This window comes from Prinia subflava, chromosome 7, assembly GCF_021018805.1.
Source record: "Prinia subflava isolate CZ2003 ecotype Zambia chromosome 7, Cam_Psub_1.2, whole genome shotgun sequence".
Classification (NCBI taxonomy): Eukaryota; Metazoa; Chordata; class Aves; order Passeriformes; family Cisticolidae; genus Prinia; species Prinia subflava.
In genome coordinates, this window is record NC_086253.1 from 11,310,252 (window position 1) to 11,332,308 (window position 22,057).

At 38.0% G+C, this 22,057-nt stretch overlaps 1 protein-coding gene across 5 annotated transcripts in view; it reads right to left on the minus strand.

The window, feature by feature from the left end:
- Nucleotides 1-22,057, minus strand: part of KIAA0232 (KIAA0232 ortholog) — a 64,361-nt gene that overhangs the window by 9,752 nt on the left and 32,552 nt on the right. For all 5 annotated transcript variants that reach the window (XM_063401581.1, XM_063401577.1, XM_063401580.1 and 2 more), the window contains 3 exons: nt 9,732-9,798; nt 8,285-8,366; nt 3,699-6,996 (listed from right to left, as the gene is read on the minus strand). In XM_063401581.1, the coding sequence (XP_063257651.1) occupies nt 3,699-6,996; nt 8,285-8,366; nt 9,732-9,798 (3,447 nt within the window). The remainder of the gene's footprint in view (nt 1-3,698; nt 6,997-8,284; nt 8,367-9,731; nt 9,799-22,057) is intronic.

Below are 22,057 nucleotides of genomic sequence, written 5' to 3' on the forward strand. Positions count from 1 at the left end.
AACTCTATCTTTTAAAAATGCCTTTCATACAAGCCCTTCAATATTTCTGCAAAATAATGTTTTCTTAATTAGAAGGTCAGACCTTAAGAGTCTTTGTAGATATTTTTACCACATGCCATGATCAGCACTTACCAAGGACTATGTGGACCAGTCCTGTCTTAGGCAGCTCCCAAATTACTCAGTATTTACAGTCAGTCCTTTGCTTTGTATGTGGATGACTCGACATGCTCTTTTTCCACTTGATTTCCCTGATTTTAAGGCACACAGTAGACACCTCTAAATTTTGTCTCCCTCTCATTACACCTGGATTTACATCTTACCTTCTACACTGCTGACCACTGCTGTTTATAAAGCACCCCTCTTCCCTTCCTCTCCTGACAGCCCTTCCTAAAGGGGTGATGCTCTTCCACTGCATCACTCCAGCCCAGCACAGAATCAAACCTCACCAAATCTCAAGGCAAATTCACTCACAAGATACACAAACCTAGTTTTTGTCAGTAAAATCTCCTCATCCCCAAAACCAGTATCTTTAGGCATGTTCAGACCTTAAAACCCCACAGGTCCTTTTACCTATCTCAAGGACCCAAGAGTATGAGCATTCTCTAAGCACACCTGCTGGACTGGAGCCTGTATAAAATTTGACAGGAGATGCAGTGTTGGTACATTCACGGGCCATTAACTGCTTGTGTACTTACCCATGGCTCCACAGCTAAACGGCAGGAGCATTTACTCAGAAAAAAGAGACTCTACTCTGAGGGGAAAGGGAGCTGTGTTTGTGGGGTTTTATGTAGTTGTTCACGTGGCATGTGCTGGTGGTTTTTTGTAGAGGTTGTTTGGTTCAGCCTTTTTTAAAAATTGTTTTGTTGGTTTTGTTTTGTTGTTGCTTTAATTTGAGGTTTTCTAATCTTATGGCTAGACATATAAATATCTTGCATGTTTGAAAAAATTCTGCAGGAGCTATTTGCAAATTCCTGCTGCAAAATACACTGTAATTCTAAAAGAAGTGCTCTAAAATATAGAAGGTAAGAGGGAGGAAACTAAACCAGATTCTCCTATAGTCTTGTTTATAAATAGGAGGTATTCAGAGATGTGTGTTCCCATAGCACATATATAACTCAAGTTTAAGTGATGCAAACCAGGATGTGTTACTATGACACTGTGGTTTATATTAGTATTTTCACATCCATTATGCAAAAATATTGGAGGTATCTCAGAATACAACTCAAACTTTACATTAGATGACTGAGTTAAACAATTAATTTCTGTCCAAAGTCAAGCATAGAAACACAGAAAGTTTCATTAAAAAAAAAAAATCTTTACACATGTTGATCTATACTAATCAGTCCAGACCATAATGCCTGCTTTTCCCCAAATGCATGTATGTGTGGGGTGTTCATGAAAAAAGTTTCACCTAGACTGTCTTAATTCTAGGTATTTTATATTGATTTTGCTTAATTATTGTGAAAATAAATAATATCACTCTTAAAAAGAAAAAAAGCTCACACACATCTTTTACAGACATTTAAACACAATAAATACTCCTGAGCCAAAAAGCCAGTTACCTTCAGGCCCCAAGTACTGGTGCTTAGAAGGGCCTGGAGTGTGCACACACCTTGAGACACGGTAGATAGAGGGGCATGAGTTAACCCAGGCTGTCAGAGCTCAGGGGGTAATCGAGCTCCCCAAGCCCCACCACAAAGAGCTTAAAATTGCAAACCAAACTGGAGTCTAGACTGCTGAGAGGCTTGTTGGCCCTTTGTACTTCTCAGTGGTTTATCACTTTGAAGCTATGAAAATGTCTACAAAATCATGTGACCTGAGCAAGGGAAGCAGTACGTTTTCCTCTTCATTTTATTTAAGGAACTTAAATAAAATGAAATACCAGAGCTTCCTGAGCACCGTTCACTACCAAAAGACCTTCTACAAGCCTCAGAGCTACCATAAACTATGGTACCACTGTATACCAGCCACTTACTCGCTTCTTGAATGGATAAGTGGTTGAAGTGAAGATGAGAATAAGCAGCCTCACAGAGCACGACACATCCAGAAAGAAGATCTAAAAAGGGCTGGAAGGAACTTCAGGCTCTTGCTGTCACAAATAGCTGAATAATAATTTGTTCACTCTTTATGCCCTACTGCATGATGAAGTTAGATTTCACTTAATCCTGGTAAAAGGCAATTCCAGAATCTGTTCTGACTTACAGTCTAAGCTCATTAATTTTTTGATTACTCTTTCTGCAAGGCCTGGCACAAACACAGAAACTTCCCAGACTCCAGTAAAGATTTCTGAAGCTACTCTGTTAACAGAGCACCAGGAACCAAGATGTCTAGAAAGGGTCTGGAAATGTCACAAACTTGATTCTCTTGTGCAAGTAGCAGGTATCAACTTACTGATGCTGGGAAAAGAAGCAATTAATTTAAAGGAGGATGAGAGAAGAAACAAATAAGGAAGAAGGAAAATAAGAAAGTCTGATTTTGTTCAACAAAAAGGTGAGCTTTAGTTTTAGCAAGAGAAAGGTTAGGTTGCCTATGTATGAGTTAGTGTTTCAAACTTATAATTGAGAAATGCGCAATTGCACAACACAAGCTGGGTGCAACTCTTCAGATGAAAATGGAAAAAATTCCTCCAAATGTAAGTACTACAGCTGCTGAGAATGTGCAAGAGGAGGCTGAAGAGGAAAAGAAAACGTAAGATGTAAGGAAAAGAAAATGTAAGATGTAACTTATACCTATCCAGACAATATCTCTGGGCTGGCCACACATCTCATTTTTTTTGATAGTTAAATGTTTCTACTCAAAAACAGAGGGAGCTCACAGCAAGAAAAACTCAGGGTATTTTTACCTAGAAAGGATTTTTTAATCTTGATTATTACTTAACTTATGGCTACAATTACTGGAACGAAAACTCTGAGCTTAACCCACAGTTCTGCTGAGGCTTTCTTATGGTACTGTGGTATTGTATTTTGCATCCACATTTCATTTCTTTTTGGCTGTATGCTGACAAGAGGATGCTTTAATTCCCAGACAATTAAGCCTTTTTACAAGTCTTTCTTTGCTGAAGTTTACATCCAGTAGTTCAACTCCAAATTCTTCTACTTGGAAGAAACTATATTGAAAAGAATGGCTTCAGATCTCTTTCTTCAGAATTTTAAAATAAGTTCGAATCAAAATCAGTAATATTTCATTACTCAAAATTTAAGCACATTTTAACATTTTATATGTAAATCAGATAACCTAAAATCCTAAGGTAAACAGATTTTTTAAAGTCACATGAGTGTACACATGCATATATTTCTAAAGGTATGCAAGATGACACCAAAATACCTGAAGATGGTTAATTTTTCACAGAATCACAGAACGACTGAGGTTCAAAAGGAACTCTGGAGGTTGTCACATCCAACTCCCCCTGCTCAAGCTGGGCCCAGTAGAGCAGGCTGCCCAGGACCTTGTCCAGATGTCTTTTGGAATCTCCAAGGATGGAGACGCTACAGCCTTCCTGGGCAACCAGTGCCAGCACTCGGCCACCCTTACAATAAGCAAGTTTATCCTTATGTTCAGATGGAACCTCCAGTTTCTCTACAAAACTGTATTTTCTAGAGATCTATACAATCACAAACACTTAAACTGAACTGTCACATGATAAACTGCTGGTTATCAGCTGCTAGCTGCAAATTCTGTAATTTTATATATCCACATACCTCTTCATGCTCTCCTGAAGAAACAGGATTATCCTCGTATGCGGGGAAATGACACCCTGCTTTACAACTGCAAAACCTGCCCGTCTCCTCACGTGGCTCCACTATTCTGCAGTTTACTTTAGAGCTCTCCACCGCTCTCCCTTCTAGAGATTCCTTCATACTGCATTCTAAACAGGGATCTTGGTTTCCTACTGGCAACATCCCGGCCGACTCTTCTTGGGAATCCAATGATGTCTGTGCACTCTTCTCCATTCCAGACTTTTTTAATCTGGGAAGGAATTTTCCCGATTCAAGCTCCGATTTTCCATAATAATGCCCTTCTTTTTCTGCATCTTCTTCCAGAGGTTTGAGATCTGCTTGTGGATCCTCAAATACATCTACTTGAGGAGGGACAGCAATACCTCCCTCATCTTTTTCTGACTCAAATTCTGACTCGCTTCCACCACCTGGAGAAAGTTCAGATGCAGAAATTGGGCGAAAGTGAGTCCTCGGAGAAATCCGTATGGCCCTGTACTGCGTTCGATCAACACCGCATATCCTGGGGTGTAAAACCTCACTGTCTGAATCAGAGCACAGGATCGACTTAGGCTTAAAACTAGGGCTGAAGGATGCAATTCCTTCTGGCTCAAATGAACACTCTACATGAAGAACTTGTGAAAATGGATTGTTCAGGTCAAAGGAAGAGAATGAGTATTCAAGCCCTGGTTCTTCGACTTGAAAGTTACCACAAGCTCCCAGTAAGTCTTCATGGAAGATAAAAGAAAAACCCTTATTTAATCCGTTATCTCCACTCTTTGATTGCTCGTTCTGTTCAAATGATACAAAGGGCCTCCATAACTGCCTGTGGCCAGGGGCAAAGCTATTACCTGGAGTCATAAAAACATCTGTGCCAGCTATTGTCACCACATCGGAAGCTGCACACTGCAGTAAGCTCCCCTTTGAGTGACCGGGTGGCACCACTGCCCATTCTCCATCACTGTTAAATGTTTTGAGCTCCCCATATACACCACCAAGTATAAATGAGTTTTCTTTATCCTGGTTAACATCCCAGGGTTTTGATGGTGTGGTATAGTCACCACCATCTACTTTTGATAAATCATTTGAGACAAAGGATCTCTTCTCTACATTCTCCTTTTGACCTTCCCAAAGGTGGTACTCTGATCTTTGCACTGCTTTATTGGGTTCCTGAAGGGTTTCAACTTTTGCTTCTGTATCCAAACAGCAGCAATAGTTATTTACATCAGTTGAAAACAATTCATCTTCTATTCCTTCTATTTCTACCATCGCTGCAGAATTTCTGTCTGTCATATTTGTCCAAATATCTTTAATAACCCCTGAGCTGTAGCCATCTCCATGTGGACTGCTTTCCCTACACCCTTGTGTAGTTTCATAGTCTTTACTTTCTGCTTTTTGTTCTAGCTGAATACCACAGACAGATTCTAGCTTAGATTTCTTTTTGAAAATCAAAGTGGGCATTTCTCCTAAACTTCTAGCTTGTTGCTGGCAGGTTTCTTCTGGCAGAAAATCTAGAATTTCTTCATCTACATAATTCGAAGACACTCTAGGAACTACATAATTAATATCTTCTGCATTAAATTGCGTGGATTCTTCATATGGAATATTTATAGTCTCATTGTCTGAACGTGTTTCTTCCGAGTGTGACCATGGACTACAGGTTCTTGTTGAAAGATTAGAACAGTGTTCATTTTCATCAAAGGCACTATTTTTGGTCCATATTAGCAACCTAGACTGTGTTTTCCCAAGAATATTAGCAGTGCTACTAGAATCTGCATTTTCATTTCCCAAGTTGAGTGTTTCAAAAGAAAATGGTAAAACAGAGTTACTGCATTGCACTTCAAACACTGAAAAACAAGAGTTTATACCAGACCCTTCATTAATATCTGAAAAGAGCTCTTGATTGCCAGCAAGCATGTGTGAATTAAGCATTGTGCTGTCTAGGATGGGGGAGAATCTGATCGGAGAATCTCCTCCAAAACTTTCCCCATCTGCATCACCAGAACTAGAAGATGAACAGCACTCCCAAAATTGAGCTAAATTACTAAGATCTTGCAAGAACCACCCTTCAGCACCAACAGAGCTGGTCGAATCAGTCCATATTGCACTTTCCCCTTGCAACTCCATTCCATCTAACACTATGCAACATTCTGCCTCAAAATCAGTTTTTTCTTTACTCTTCTGTCGAATCATATTTAAAATCCGACTCTCCCCTTGCATCGTATCTGAGGCACCAGGATCCAACATGGATTGATCAATATCCACTTCATAGAAGTGTGTTAGTTCTGATAGATGAACATCATCTAAATACTTGTCGTCCTCTGGTTGAGAACATATTGAGGTCCCAGCGAGGTCAATATCCTCATTTAGAACTGCAGGCATTTCTACAAAGTGACCATCGATGAAAGTACCTGCTGCGAGGTATGTTTTATGAGTATTATTGTTGCTAATACAAAGACCATGCACTGATTCAGACAACTCTTCTACAGCCTCTGATGTTACTCCACATATATCTTCTCTGTTGCGGTACGTAGTCTCCAGCTTGCTTTTTCTGCTAAGAGGAACAAAGTACTCCGTAATCGGCTCAGTATACCACAAGGGCTCTTCTTTATATTCCTTTTCATTTCTGCTGTCTAAATACAAATCTTTTCCATCGCTACCGCCAGCTTCTTTTCTTCCAATTTCTTTTAATGGCCTTTTACCTCTTTTGCACAGTTGTTTGATGGACCCGCTGCTGCTGCTGCTGCTGCTTCCGCTGTGGACTTTTCTATCAACCTTTTCACCGGATTTCACTGACAGCCTGCTCTGCCCATTACGCCCTTTTTTACTCCTAACCTCTCTTGTTTTGTGTCTCACTTTAATACATTTCATGGATGCCTTGTATTCACCTTGATTACCACTAGAACTTGAGCCAGCCTCACTGGACCCGGATGACCAGGAGCGGGGACGCATCTTTCCTTCAGGCTTATGCCGGACTTGCTTTTTGTACAAAACGGGCTTCTCTTCAACAGTGTTGTTACTAAACTTGTTTTCTTTCTCGTTTTTACTCTTCTTCTGCTGGCTTCTTTCCTGTACAGTGGCAGACACTTTACTACTTCTGTCTTTAGTTACTTCACTTTCGCTATTGCAGTCCTTTGGAGAAGATGTATCCGTGCTAGTTGGTGGAACAGTGGATGAAGATGAGGAGCTAGAGTAAGAGCATACTTTGGATTTATTCCATACAGTCATAATTTCCTGCAGGCAAACTGGCTTTTCAGAAAGAGGAGGAAATGCTTCATAGTACCTGAAAGAAAAACAAAAGGAACATTTGGATCGTAGAGCTTCAGATAAGCATTAAGATTAGAAAGCATTACTAAAACCACAGTAAAACACTACCAGTCTAATTGCTAAAAATCTAGTTTGCACTACATATGCACATGCCACTCACAGCACTATTTGAATGATATCAAAGGGAAAACTAAAATGAGCTTTAAAAGTGCTTATGTTAATATATGTTTAGAAATATACTGCTCACAAGTAAAACAATTTCCTTTTCAGAGACTATTAACTTCACTGTAGAGAAAAATCGTGGATGCTTAGAACAGTGGCTCCAGGTTTATTAGATAATGTGGAAAATCACTACAATCCTCTTAAATGTATGATTTAGATTATAAATGAAGAATTCCTGAATTTCAGTTAGTTCAGTCCTGAATTTCAGATTTTCAAATTCTCATTGATGAAATGAAACACTATCTGTTAAGTTCTACATAGTTTGGTCATCCAGTTATTAAGAAAAAGCTATTAAAAAAAGATTATTTTATGAATAATTTAAGATGCTTAACAGCTTTATGCAAGAGGTATGAGATTAAAATATGGTTTTCTGCAACATTATAGTAGTATGTGTTTGGTGGAAGAGAGATTTATACTGAATCACATATATTTTAATGAAAACTTACTGAAAATTTTTAGCAATCAGTTAATTGAAATGCACATTATCACAATCAGTTCCCTGAAGACAGATGGATCACCCATTTAGTAACATTTCTGCTAGGCTGTTGCTGCTATTATGAGATACAGAAGCAGTTGTACCTCCAAGAGAGGTCAATGACAAAACTCCTGGGTAGCTCAGTAACGCTGGACTCAGGTACTTGCTAACTAAGAGATCACTGTGGTTATCAAGAGTTCAAAGGTTATAAAAGACTTTGTTTGCTATTTCTGCAATAGAAGACTGTGAGATCTGAATCCAGGAAACAGATTATTCCCTCCTTGCAAATCTACATGTTAATTAATATTGTTTGAAGGTTTTTGTCTGGTTGACTTAGTCTTCAGGAAACTGAAATAAAGTATGGTTTGAGTTCTGTATAAAGTCAAATGAAAGCAGTCTGGACGTTCCCATAAATAAACTAGCCCATGGTACCAAGTGATTATATTTAAATATATAAGATTAACAAAAGAAGATGGCATGAAAACAAATTTATTTCTTAATATCCAGAAAATCCCAGATTCCCCACTAAGTTTACTTCACTGTGTTAAAACATGGGAATAAAAAGAGAAAAGCATCTCAGATAATAATAAGAAAAAAAAATGCATACATTTCTACTTGATCCTTTGCTGTGGGAGATAGATCAGCCTCAGGAGTCAAAGAGCCTTCTAACTTTTTGTGAATCTTCTCCTCTGTTTTGGAAAAAAATTCCAAATGCTTAACAGAAAAATTCAAAAAAGCCAGTGTACTTTATAAACGTATTTAACAAAAAGCACCAGGATGTATAACTGTAATAACAGTAAAATTTGCATACAACACTGTTAATAACATTAAGAAATTATGAATTACCACCCAAGATTCAAGTTTTTCACAGTTGTCCAGTCCAGCAAATTTGACCAAACATGACTCGCCAGCAACTCCAGGCAACCTCATAGTTAGCAAATGCCCCACTGGGAAAAATCCTGCTGAATGTTTAATTGGTTCATATCCAAATCCTTATCTCATTCTTGCATTGCTACAGACACAAAAAATATTTCTTAAAAAAATCAACTATTAACTAAATGTTTTTATCATTGGCCACATCTAACTTTTCGTATGTTTCACTAAAAGGAAATACCCTCGCAGTAATTGCTGAGCTTTGAGTGGATGTAAAGGCGTATTTCCCATGTGAGAGGCGACTGAAGATTTTCTAATTCTTTATATTAAAACTTTTAAAATGAAAAAAAAGTGAGACATACTATTTTTAAAATTTATTACTTTTCAAAATAAATGCTCAACATCACTGTGGCTCAGGAAGAAATTCACAGCATTATGAAATTCTAAGAGATGATTAATGATTACTGTTTAAACTGTTTAAAAACAAAAATAGGGAATGGAAACAGCTAAAACCATGCTTTATGCAGGTAAATGTTTATCTCTTATTTACAGCTACTTATACCACATAACAAGCATATTAATTTTAGCCTAAGTGTCCAGGGCTGCTGCTGTGTGCCTGAACAAACATTTATGTGCAATGAACTTTCACTGGAGACAACGTAACTTTACATTATGCTCCTTCCCCTAAGCTTGACATCATAAAGGTCCCATTATCATTCCCCTATAGCCCAGAAATTTTAAGCAGTGATTGTTATTTGCTTTTCACATGCGAATAGTTTCCAAATTATTATTTTGAGGCAAATCTGCTCTTTGCAAGCATCAATACACAAAAGGAATAGAATCAAGCCTACTTTATTTTCATTACTTTTGGTAGGGAGAGGGATGCTGAATTTGGAGTATTTACTAAAAAAGCAGACACAGCTGGATATGAATAGTTATAGCTTTCCATTAAGAAAACCCCCTTTGTGACTGGCTGTTGCTTAGGTAAATAAAGCATACCAGTACAAAATTGCTAAAATTATTTGAATGAAATGATTCAAATGTATTTTAAAATTGCATAGCCTGTACTAAACACTACTGAAATAACAGCCTACTCCCTCACACCCACCTCCGTCTCAGAATGTTGCAGAATTGATAAATACAATACTTGGCCTCAGAAGTTTAAACATTTTTTTCCTCACCTTGCTTACTCTGAAGGTCTTTCAGTTTGGAGCAAAGCTCCTCCACTAACGTTTCAATCCCGGAGCTCTGCACGACAACAAAACCACATGGTAAAAAAAAAAAGAAAAAAAAAATAGAAAACGTAACTTACTAAAAAGAATTTTAATGTCATAGAAATACACCAATACAGTAAACATATCTCAGCAGACATGCTGTTCTTTTTGCAGAGTAACTACATATGAAAAATCAACAAAATTTATTACTAGTATAAATCCAGTCCTATAAATATATTAGTTAGAGGTCAAAATGATTCCCTGGAACACGAAGATACATTCACACAGAGGTTTCAAACTACAGGTCACATTGTTGCATCACTGGATACCCAAGGCTTTGCAAACACAGCATGCCACGTTTACTGTATGGCATTGCTGCAGATTTAGCCAGGAGTCTCACGATAGAAGTTCAGTGACCCATTGATTACTAAGATGCATTTCAAAAAGCGAGGCCTGATCCTTTTGGCTGCAAAATTTATACCTGTGGGAAAGGGACTGTTGAAAGGACACAGAAAATCAGGTATGAAGATGGAAAGGAGAACAGCAGGAAGTTGTACCCACATATATGGCAAGGGGGAGAAGAAATGCTTCCACAGTATTGGAAAACGTATGTATGTATGCAAAACCCATCCCATAGTCTTGCCAAGTTAAAATGACCAGATATTTTTTTCTTTTTAGACATTGTGTTATTAACAACACAGGACAGCAGAGGGAAAAATAATCACCTTCTTCATATTCCTATAAGCCTCTATTTTCCTCCGTTATTCCTCTACATAAATACTGAAATACTGAAAATAAACATACACACAGAACGGTCCAATATACTACCCACAGAGGAAAACCCCATGTCATTCCAATGGAACAGAATTTGAATTCCAGTCAGTGAAATACTGAACACCAACTCAGAGCCTGAAATGACCATTCCTGTTGGAAGGAAACCTCGGTGAGGTGGGCACTGTGTGGATATTTATACTGTCATTATTCGATGCTCGGGAATTGTGCTCAGGGACTGCACTTCACACTTCCCATAACAGCAGAGCTGGAATCACAGCTGAACACAGCAATCTGCAACTGGTGAGGAGGCTACAAGGGGTCCCCTGCACATCACCCTCCAGCTGGGAGTGGCAATGAGCTTATTGTATCCTGTGCACAGCTTCCTCAGTATCAACTCCATCATTGTTGGAAGCCTAGTGCAAATTCTACTTGGAGAAACTTACACAAACCCCCAAGAAAATTACCTCATCTTCTGAATTTAATGTGATCTTATTGTGCATATAGCTATGGAACAGGTTTTCTCTTGAAAGCTAACGCCAATCAAATATCAAGTTACAGAAATGCACAGGAAAGAGTTTGAGAGCTGTGGCTCTGGTGGTACAAAGATTTCACTTTTCCAAGATCTAAGAATTTCTCATCTCTCCTGTCTGCTGTCCAGAAATTGCTGAGAAATGTGAATGAATATATGTTGCTAAAGCACAAGCAAATATTATGAAAAAGAGAATACTAATTTATACAGTCATACTAGTTTGTTTAATTCACTGTCAGAAAAGCACACTTGAAAAATCATACAGTGAAGCAATGATTTATATGCTAACTCTAATTATTTGCAGCCAAGTGAGAAAGAAAGCAATGTTCTATTCCTAATTGTATTGCTGCACCGAAGTGCTAAATATAAACCTTTATGCCACATACTTAACTGAGGATGACTTAGCAATATCAAGCTTCAGAAGGCATCTTCTTTATCGGTAAATTTGCCAGTATAAATTAAATCATTTAGCAAGAACCAAGCAGGACAGTCATATGGACAAAGCTATGTAGTTGTAATAATTTGTCACTTTATGCCTATACCACTCCAGACTCCCCCCTCCTCCCTCAAAAAGGTCAACAGAGGAGGAGCTGGCTTTGGTTTTCCTTAGCTCCCCAAACTGTGATCGAACAGACACCTGTAGCAAACTCTCCAAGGAACACAGATTCACTTCCTTAACTTAATATAACATCATGCTAAAACAATGCCCCAAATCAGCAACAATACGCTTACCATTCCACCGAAGAAGAGAAAACTTTTGGAATCAACGCCTCATTTCCTCCTGTACCATGAAACTAATACTTGAGTCAGCTGACGCGCCGCCCGCTGTCCTGCAGGGCGCTGAAGGAGACAGCGCTGCCTTTCAAAGGGGGGTGGGACCCTGTGCAGAGCACAGGCACTCTGGAGACCCCTGCTCACCCCACTGCAGCACATGGAAACGTGCTGCAGGCTCAATGGAACCAGTGCCACGCAGTTATTTCATACACGACACCGCTGTTCTCCGAGTATGAGACTCGGTTACTTTGGTGTTTACCTTAATGCCTCCCGGCTGTAACAAGCACAGCCTGAAAGTCACACTGCCCAGGCACTGCCTTGGTTCAGTGGGACACAGCTAACAAAACCAGGTGATCTGCCTCAAGTACTTTGCTTATGTTCAGATTTAAAGACAGCCCCCATACAGTACCAATATGGACCACCTTACAAAAATTTTGAAATATGGAAGTTTTAGCGTCCAATTATGATTGCTTTTGTAATTCCATCATGAAAGGCTTAAATCTCAAAATTGTCTGGCCCAGATTTCTACCAACCTATTTCTCTCTTCGAATTACAAAGGACAGTGCATAATTTTTTAATTCCTATTTTTCATTTTGCATAACAGTATTTCATACAAATCAATCACATTTTATTCTGCTCTACTGTTTTTAAAATATTTCTCTTTCCTTCCCCTACTTTAACGTATATCCAGTTTCACCAAAAGTTGTTCTTTTTGGCTTTTTATCAGCTGGCTGCAGCAAGGGAAGGATTACATAAAGGATAGGTGTCATGTTACTGGCATAGCAGTGATGGTGCTAACAGATAAATTAAGCTTCTGAACTCACCCAGCATGAACAAGAACAGTCAATCTGACTGCTGGAGTTCCAGGACTCCAATAACCACTGCCCTCCTTACTGACCACCATGACCCTATTCAGAGCCTAATTCATGCAGTTCTGCATAATGGAGAATAAGACCAATTAAACAAACAAACAAACAAACACCACCAGCAAAGCTCACACACATTTTTATATATATTTGTAAATATGTTTGGTAGTTTTCACTTCTTTTTGAGGTTGGATCTTTTTTTCCCTAAACACACAAGCACATGCATATACAGAATGTAAAATATTAAAGACCTTTTGAACACACTCTGCTTTGGAAGTAGAGAAGTCAAAGATGACAAGTGGTAACTCATTAGCCTAAAGCAGTTCAATTGCTTTCGTATGTACATTCACACCTCTGAATAGCTGCAGAAAATGTTCCCAGAAGATATTATATCTGTAAGTATAGCTACTTCTGAAATGTTTTTATGAATTTAAAATATTCAGTTAAATTGTGAACCATGGAGAAACCCTGTATTATGTGCACGAAACTGAAACTCACTAAAAACTATTGCCTATGTTAACAGTGGGCACTGTCTTCTATGTTTTCACAGTTTTGAGTAAAAAGCAGTGAAACATTAGCTCCTCCCATATGCTTGACAAATCACTTGAATTCTTAACTGATATTCGCCTCTGCTAGCAGGCTACTTCTGGATGTTGCAAACAAGCACAGCACATTCAATATCCAGAAAATTTAAGAAGTTTTTCCTGAATTTGATCACAAACAGCACCATTATTATTTCACATAGTTATACTATGGAACTGAGAAGGAGATTCTTCAACAAAATTTTTCATTTTCACTGAGCTTTCACCTCTTCCCACCATCCAATAATGATATCTGGTTATGGGTCTCATATTTCCAACAAAAAAAATGCCATGCAAACATATGCTTTGTCCTGCAGGTCTGCACATCTGCAAAAGCCAAGCCTTCTGGGCAAAACAAAGGAAAACAAAATTCTGATAGCCAGTAGTTACAGAAGGAGATTCCCCACATCTCACAGACCATGAATATATACACAGAAACTGAAAAACTCTGTCAGATTGTACAACTCAAAGGGAAGTGCTGTTTTAGGGAGATGTTGTGTGGCTTTAGGTTTTTGGCAGGTTCACGTTTTTTGCTTCTAGTTTAACATAATTTAAAAGCTTCCTCCAGAAGCTTTGAACTGTGCAGAGTCAATATTTACAAAATATGGCTTGTTACTTCAGGCCTGTAAGGTATGGGGAAAGGTCCTTGACCCTCTTCAATCTTTTTGAAAAGCAAAAGCACTACACTTCCTTTTACTTGAACAATTAAAATAACCACTCATTTGCTATTAGGGTTTTGAGAGCTTTCTAGCTTACACTTTCAAAACAAATCCTCACTTCCCTTTCTCAAACACACAGAATTTGTTTAGGTTGGAAAGCACCTCTGGAGATCATCTAGTCCAAAACCCTGCTTAAACAGGATAAACTAGAGAACACTGACACTCCTTTCACAAAATACAAGTTGAAACAATCTAGAAATGAAAGTAAATCAAAAATTCAGTTTCAAATCATGGATGTAACAGGCCATAGGGCTCTCCAGAGAAGAGAAGATGGTATTCTGACTGTACCAGGACTATTTTCTTGGCATATCTCCTGTCACGAAGTGCAGGATTAGCTAGCTTTTCTATATGAATCAGCTGTTAAGCCACGTGAACTGAGTAAGGCACAAAATGTGATTCACTGCAACCACACATCTATTTCTATATTTTGTAGGATGATGAGAGAAAGTTAAAAGTCTAGGTTTTCATTTTTAAACATTCTGATACAGTATAATTCATCTGATTACAAGTACTCTCAAAAGAGGTGCTCAAGACAGACTGAAAGAACAACTAAAAAAAAACCTTGGCCCAAAATCAGCACTACGTGAATAAATGAATAAACAAACCAATCCATTAAAACAGCAGCTTCCCTGGGGTGTTCAACCCAGGTGGAGTTCAAAGAAATAAAATAAGGTTCCAGGTTGCATTATGGAATTTTCCTCCATCATAACAGGGTGGACACTAAAAAGCATTTAAGAATATGTACTCGTAGAACCTTTTTGACCCTTTAGAAATAGGAACACAATTAAATCTTTATCTGTTCACTTAAATACGTAATGATTTACAACATATTGGACCAGGCAGAAAAACAGATTCTATTTATTAACTTCTCTTTTTGGGGCTCATAAATACTTGATCTAAAGTAATCTTCAATCTATGTGTGACCTCAGAACACCAATTTCCAAGCAAACTGACTTAATATCACAAAAATCCAAGCCATTTTAAGAAATATGACAGCAATAGCTCTCCAATAAGCAAATAATGCTTCCTTGCAACTCCCTGAATTTTGCCTTTGGTATTAAAACAACAACAGGAAAGGTAAATCACATATCTAGCAGATAGCTAGGATCAGAGCTATGATTCACCACTTATAACACCTTCTAAGATAGAGAGAGATAATAAATAGCACATGTTATTTACTAATTTGAGATAAAAAAGAGATCATCTGCCAGCTCAAATTAACTTCAAATGAACATGCTATCCCTAAATGTAGGTTACTAGAGCAGCTAATCAGACTTCTGTTATTTAAAACTTAATTCTTTCAGATCCCTCCCACAGCACGCTACACTGAAATAGAAGTTATCCCCCCAAGAAAGGATAATTCCTCACTAGAAACTATTCTTTCTGATTATTATTCATCACTTATAAACAAACATGTGGACTTCAAAGCCACAACAGACTTGCTATCCTCATAAGCAGTGCTGCTGTGAGATTTCACTTAATCACAGTACTTCAGCTTGCCCATGCTAAAATGTCTTTATCTGTGTTATCAATGAAATGGGAGAAACTTTTGAAGTGTGTTCTCACCAATCATGCAGAAGCTCTTTTCTGCATCAAGTGAAATGCAGAAAGGACACTTGAAGTTTTCCTCAGCAGGTACTCTGCCAGATTCATTCAAGTTTGCTTGTGTGTATGATAAGAATTCATAATGGACCCCCAACTCAAATTTTTGGGGAAAATGATTATTCTGCATTAAGAAAAATTAGAATCTAATAAAACTGGTTCTGTGATGGAACCCAAGGAATTATTCAGGAGAGCTCTGTCACCAAGTCCTCTGGCATTTTCCTGGCCACTCCTCTGTGCTGCTCCTCCCTGCAAGAAATGCTAGGCCAACTCTGCCTCTGTCCCAGGCTTATCAGAGAAGCTGCTGTGAGGACAGCTCTGCCTTGCCCCAGTTTGCTCCCATTTTCACTGGAAGCACATACAAGGTGAAATAACTCCCAACCACACTGAATACTATTTACAGCCTCCAAGACAGTCATCTATACACTATTGGAAACACGAAATGTTATGAAGCGACTTTTGTGTAGACTAAGACCCCACAAGGAATTTCTCCAGTTCAAAATGTATCTTTTCTATATTGAGAAAGCACATGCAAAAACTGGAATAATTAAACCTTTCGTCAACTTCAATTAATGTTACTGCTACAGGCAGCAAAGCGGCTTCAGTAACATGACAAATCGGGTATGTGGTACTATGAATATCTGTTTAATGCCATAGTCATAAAGAAAAAGAAATTGATTTACTGTAATTAATTTATTCTGTGATGTAATTCATTTATTCTGTCTTACCTTGGCAAGACAAATGACTTTCATTTCCTATATGGTATCTGAAGTTATTTTTAAAATTCTTTCTTAAATAATGCTGCATGTTCTGGAAACTGTTAGTATATTACTTTCAATAAGGGCAATTGGATACAACCCAAAAGACAGATAATATTCATTGACTTTGTGAAATGTTTTGGTATTTTCCAGTAAAAGATTCTGAACAATCATCCTCAGACACACAGAAATGCTTACTACTGAGCTAGTCAGGATATACACTTCAAGAACCATTAAGGCTCTTTTGGAATTTTAATTTTTTTGCTTTAATAAATTCAAGTCCTCAACCTGCACTTCACCTTTCTGATTCGTTAAGATAGTTTACATACAACTTGATTCATCCTTGTGCTGTCCCATACTTTTATATTAACACTTTCATTCACGTCACTTCTAGCTATCAAAAAATGTAATGTAATGTGTAATGTAAGTGTAAGTGTAATGTAAATCACTCAGGAAACCACCTGATGTTTACAACCTGATTCCCTGGTATCCCAGTGTGGTGGTCTGTGTGTTTTACCTAATTAATATCTGCTTTCGTCAGAGAAGCAGGGAACGGCAGGAATAAATCAGTGATTAAAATTAATTTAAAATCATCTGGTTAAGGTTCCATTCTACTTAAGAGGAAAAGAAAGACTGTTCCCTTGCTACAAACTCCAGAAGTCCTTTTTCCTCAGCTCTTGCCTATCCCTATTGCAAAGTGCAAGGCAGATTATGCAACAGTGCCTTGGTCTAAACTGCACACAGATACCATATCTGGAGGCAGAAAAAGCTGGCCAGAGCAAACCATCAATAAAAACATGCTCAGATGTGCAATCATAAGCAATTGATTAATTTGGCCTGATTAGCAGATTATTTCTCCAAAGAAGGTTTATGTGCAGAACTGTAGTAACTGTGTGGATGTTCCACCCCTGCAAATGCTGAAAGCCAGGCTGGATGGGACTCCAAACAAACTGGTCTAGTGGGAGGTGTCCCTGCCCATGGCAGGAGAATGAGATATCTTTAAGGTTCCTTCCAACCCAAACCACTCTAGGATTCTATGATTCTATGAAAGTTTGACAGTTCTGCACTTCGAGTAAGAAAGATGACAAACACTAAGAAAATTTCAACAAAATCTTATTTTAGAAGCATCTCAAGTTTGTGCTGAAAGCAAGGCACATTTGAGAATAAAATTATAATTTTAAATTTTTAACAAAACTGTTCACTAGAGCCACACTTGTTCCTCTACGTGGTCCCACATGATACACAAGTATCAGAAGAGTTATATTCCCCCCTCGTGACTCAAAGTAAGCAAAGCCAATGCTCTGTGCTGTTAGCATGCCCACACCTGACTACATTGAAAAGAAATTACTGTTATGAAGCTTCACCAATTATGTTTCCACGTTACCCCCAAGCAGTAATTTCTTAGAACAGTGGGATGGAAGGCACTGTGTGTTCCTGTCAAATACATGAGAGCAGTTCTCTTTCAAAATTCATCACGGAATCTAGCAGCCAAGACTATCTCCTGCTTTAACACGTTGCATGCGGTTTCACGTGGCAGCAGCTTTTGAGAGCTTGGTTAGTTCAGAATGGACCACGCTGCCTGAACCCCACTGTGACAGGCCCTGGGAGATCAGCAGCACCAGACACCAGGAATGTCTCAGGATGTGCTGTGGAGCAGCTTAGGTAAAGTGGCCCCCTACACTGGGAGGAGGAAAGAGCCTTGGGGCACTGGTTTCATCAGTGCAGATAAGATCCACAGGAAGTGGTTCTGCTTTGCTCTTTCTTAACAAATCCTCACAATTTCAGCAGAAGGACACAGTGACTGCTTTAACTGGAGCCCTGTCACCTCTCGGGCTGCAGCTTCACGTGTCACACGGCAAGCGCTGGGTGAGTGAACTGCCCTCCACAGCTGAACTCCACTAAACTCTACTGAGCAATGCAAATTTCAGCAGAAAAGGGATCAGGTACAGGCTAATTAAGCTTGGATTTGTGACCAATGGACAGGCACATAAGTAATTTCAATGTTATTACCAGGAAATTTACCTATTGCAGTGTCTTACATGTTTCAGTCTCCGTAAGTTAACTCTAATTCCAACCTTGCTCACAGTATCCACCTCGTAAAAAGGAACACAAGTGAATTTCTAAACTCTTATTCATCTAATAAATTTCTGAGTCTCATAGACAGTGCTGGCTTTATACAGTAACAAGTAATGACAACTTTCACTATTCAAAGCCAAAATAATGTACTTGCAGAATTAGGAGGTTTAAAAAAAAAATCTCCACTTGCACATGAACAAACCGATCCATGTTCCAGACAGGAATTACAAACAAAAACAACAAAACTAACCATCAAGTTATTTAATGTTGACAGATCAGCTGTTTTTACTTAAAATTGGAGGCAGTAATTTCAGGATAATATTTCTTATTTTCATCAAACAACTTTTATATAAGTATTCCCCAGTCCTAAACACTAGGATTTTTCACCCAATGTTTAATTAGAATGGACATCCCTACTTGACCAGTTAATTGCAAACCAACATTTTAAAATTTCTTCCATACTTTAGCAGGATAAAAATTAAGACAAAATATCTACTCAAGGTCAATATTAACAAGCTTTTAAAAATCTGAGCAATTCTTCATCATGTCTTTAAACTGCTATTTATTCAAGTGTTCCAGAAAAAATAAACTTTAGAACTACAGGAAGAATAGCAATTGATTGCTACACTGAAGTACTTGTCTTAAAATCTCTCTCACCACCGTTCTGCCTTCATTTTCTGGCAAGTTGCAATGTACTTACATTTCCTCTGCTCCTGACTGCATCAAGAGCATCTGCAGCCAAAGACTCATTCATATGAATAGAGACAATTCAAGACACCAAAACGCTTGTCACACAAAAAATACTGTCCTTAAAACATATATACATTAACAATTTGCATTCTTACATATACCAGAATCAGGCCTCCCATCACAAACACACTTAGACCACAACTGACTCTGCCATGGCAAAGACACAGTGAGGCAGAGCAGCTTCTCTGACTCGTCATTCTCCTCAGTGTAGGAAATGTTTTAGAAATAAACACCAAACTTAGGCTTCTTCAAGTCATATGTTTGTTTTCAGCACTGTGAAATTAAAAGTAGAACCTTGGATTTGTGTCTCAGATTGGTGTTTTACAGCATTACTCTTTTTAATATGAGAGGAAAAACTGAATTCAAGCAAAATTCAAGCTACCAAATGAAGTACACCCTAAGAATGAATACTGTGGAAATGAAAATCCACAAGAGGTGATTTCAAACTATTTGTTTCAACCACTAAATGAAAGTCTGACAAAAATGTACTTACTGCTATCAAGCCAATTTTCATATAATCTATTTTAGGACTTCCTCTCTCCATCAAGCACCTTTTTGAAGTGATCACCCAATTTTAAGGTTTCTGGTTATTGGTAAGGGGAGGAGGCAGGCTGTCTCCCATTTCTTAACACATTATTCATTTAAATAATTAAATGCAAAAATCAAAATTACATTAACTGTATCTCTGTAATTTCCTATGAGAGTTAGAAAAGTTACTACTGACCCTCATTACCTTTTCATCCTCTGCACACTTTTCTCTCTAAAAGAATCAGGCTGCAAAATCCTGGTCTTCATTGAATTGTCACCCTGTTTTGGCTTTTTGTATGTGTTTGTGTGTGCTTACACACACCTGTGTATATATACCCCCAACCACGACACCGACATACACAGGGTAAACACTATAATCACTTCACTTAAACACAATTTTATTTCAATATATTCAAGTCGAAATCCACTAAGATTTTTTCCAATTACTCCCAATAAAGGGGCCCAAACTTGCTTGTTTTGCTCCAACACTAAGGTTGAAAGAAGAGGTTAGGCTGGAAGAGCAAGTATCTCACATCTGTGTGAGCAGATTGGCATTTCTGCATCCACCAACTTTGAAAAAAAAGGGATCACAGAAGGTAAGCAAAACTATAAACAAGCTCCATAACTGCCCATATGGACTATTTATCAGGCCACTTGCAAAAAGAGAACATCCTAATGAACACATCCACCTCATCTGATAACAAAAAAAAAAATCACAAGGAAACATTTTTCAGATGATTCAGAACACGGTTTTTAAAAATTCAAGTGGCACTGGAAAAATAGTGTTTATTTGAATCTTAACAATTTTTATAAATACTCCTTACACACAACTGATCTACAATTTCAACTACAGTTCACAGAGTATTTTTATCTTTTTGTAGAGACAAAACCATGAACATTGTATGGAGCACCTTGACTGCCTCAGCAGAAATAGTATTTTAACATTTTCACAGTCCAAAATCTATTCATTATTCCCATCAGATCAGCACACAAACTTAAATACAAAAACCCAACAACACAAGAAATGTGTTGGAAAAATCAGAAATAAAAGATATCTTACAATTTACTTTAAAGTATTGCTAGCATTTAAGCAGGATCACCCTTCCCTTTAATTCTTTCATGCAATGCGTGTGTTAAACTACCTACAAAGCAGCTTAAATAAAAACTTTTTTTAAAAGGTTTAAAGGTTCAGTTCTGAATATACCTTATAAAAATTGTGACCTGCAATTTCATTAATGACAACAAATGTGCAAGCTTAATTGTCTGAGCAGGCAACAGAAGTCAAAATAGCTCTGAAATAAGTCTACAGGTTGCAGATTATATGTTAATATTGAACACTGAAAATTTGACAAGGGGTCAAAGGTGAAGTTATTTTTCAACCTTTCAGATCCCACGTATTTTTATTCTTTCAAAACTGTAGTTGAACAGTTTCCCTCCTCTGTAATAGGTTACTAATAAATTCACCTCCTTCCTTTTGCTCTGCAACTAAATTTCTCTCTATAACAAATTTAGTTCTAAGTGATGATTCTTGATTTTCAGCTATGTGGAGATGCATCAAGATTGTTATTTCTGAAATTAAGAATCCATCATCAGTATTCCTGTAGTCTAGGTATGAGTCCTACATTTTATTGTTCATAAAATGAGTATACCAAGACAAACATATCCTCAAGAAAGACATTACTTCTTGCATTTATTTCTCCGTATTTGTTTCATATTCAAATTAACTACTATGGTAGTTACAGTGCTGACCTCAATATTCTATAACTATGAGAGCAGAGCAAATTACCAACAAAATTGTGCTTTGCATCACTTTGTTAGGATAATAAGTAATGGGAAAATGGGAGTTCAAAAATCTCCCAGCTAGTCAATTAGCAATTTATTACCTGAACAAATACTCAAGCAGCTTTGCAGTGAGCCAGAATGGGATGGTAATGCTGCTGAAGGTGGTGGGAATAGCCACCAAATCTTCCCCACTTCCTTGATTACTCTTCCACAGCCTTGCTGGCACGAGTGCCTGTGCCACAAATCTGACCTGCAAACCTCTCTGGGTTAACATTTCCTCTGTCCCAACCAGGTTAATCTCAGGAAACTGATTCACTTTCCCAAACCAGTTCTCCACATAAGCACCCAAATGCTTGTGCAAGTACAAGCTATGACTAGGAAGGTGTGTAGAGCAACAATGCAACCAGGCTGCAGAGGTGGGGTAGTTTCTTCTTACAGCACTGACAGATCAGAGTAGTTATAGTTCTGTAAACTAAAAAACAGTTCCTCACATTTGCTGTCTGAAGAATCTCTCTGGAGAGCTTCCTTTGACATGTGTTACAGATCATTCTTTC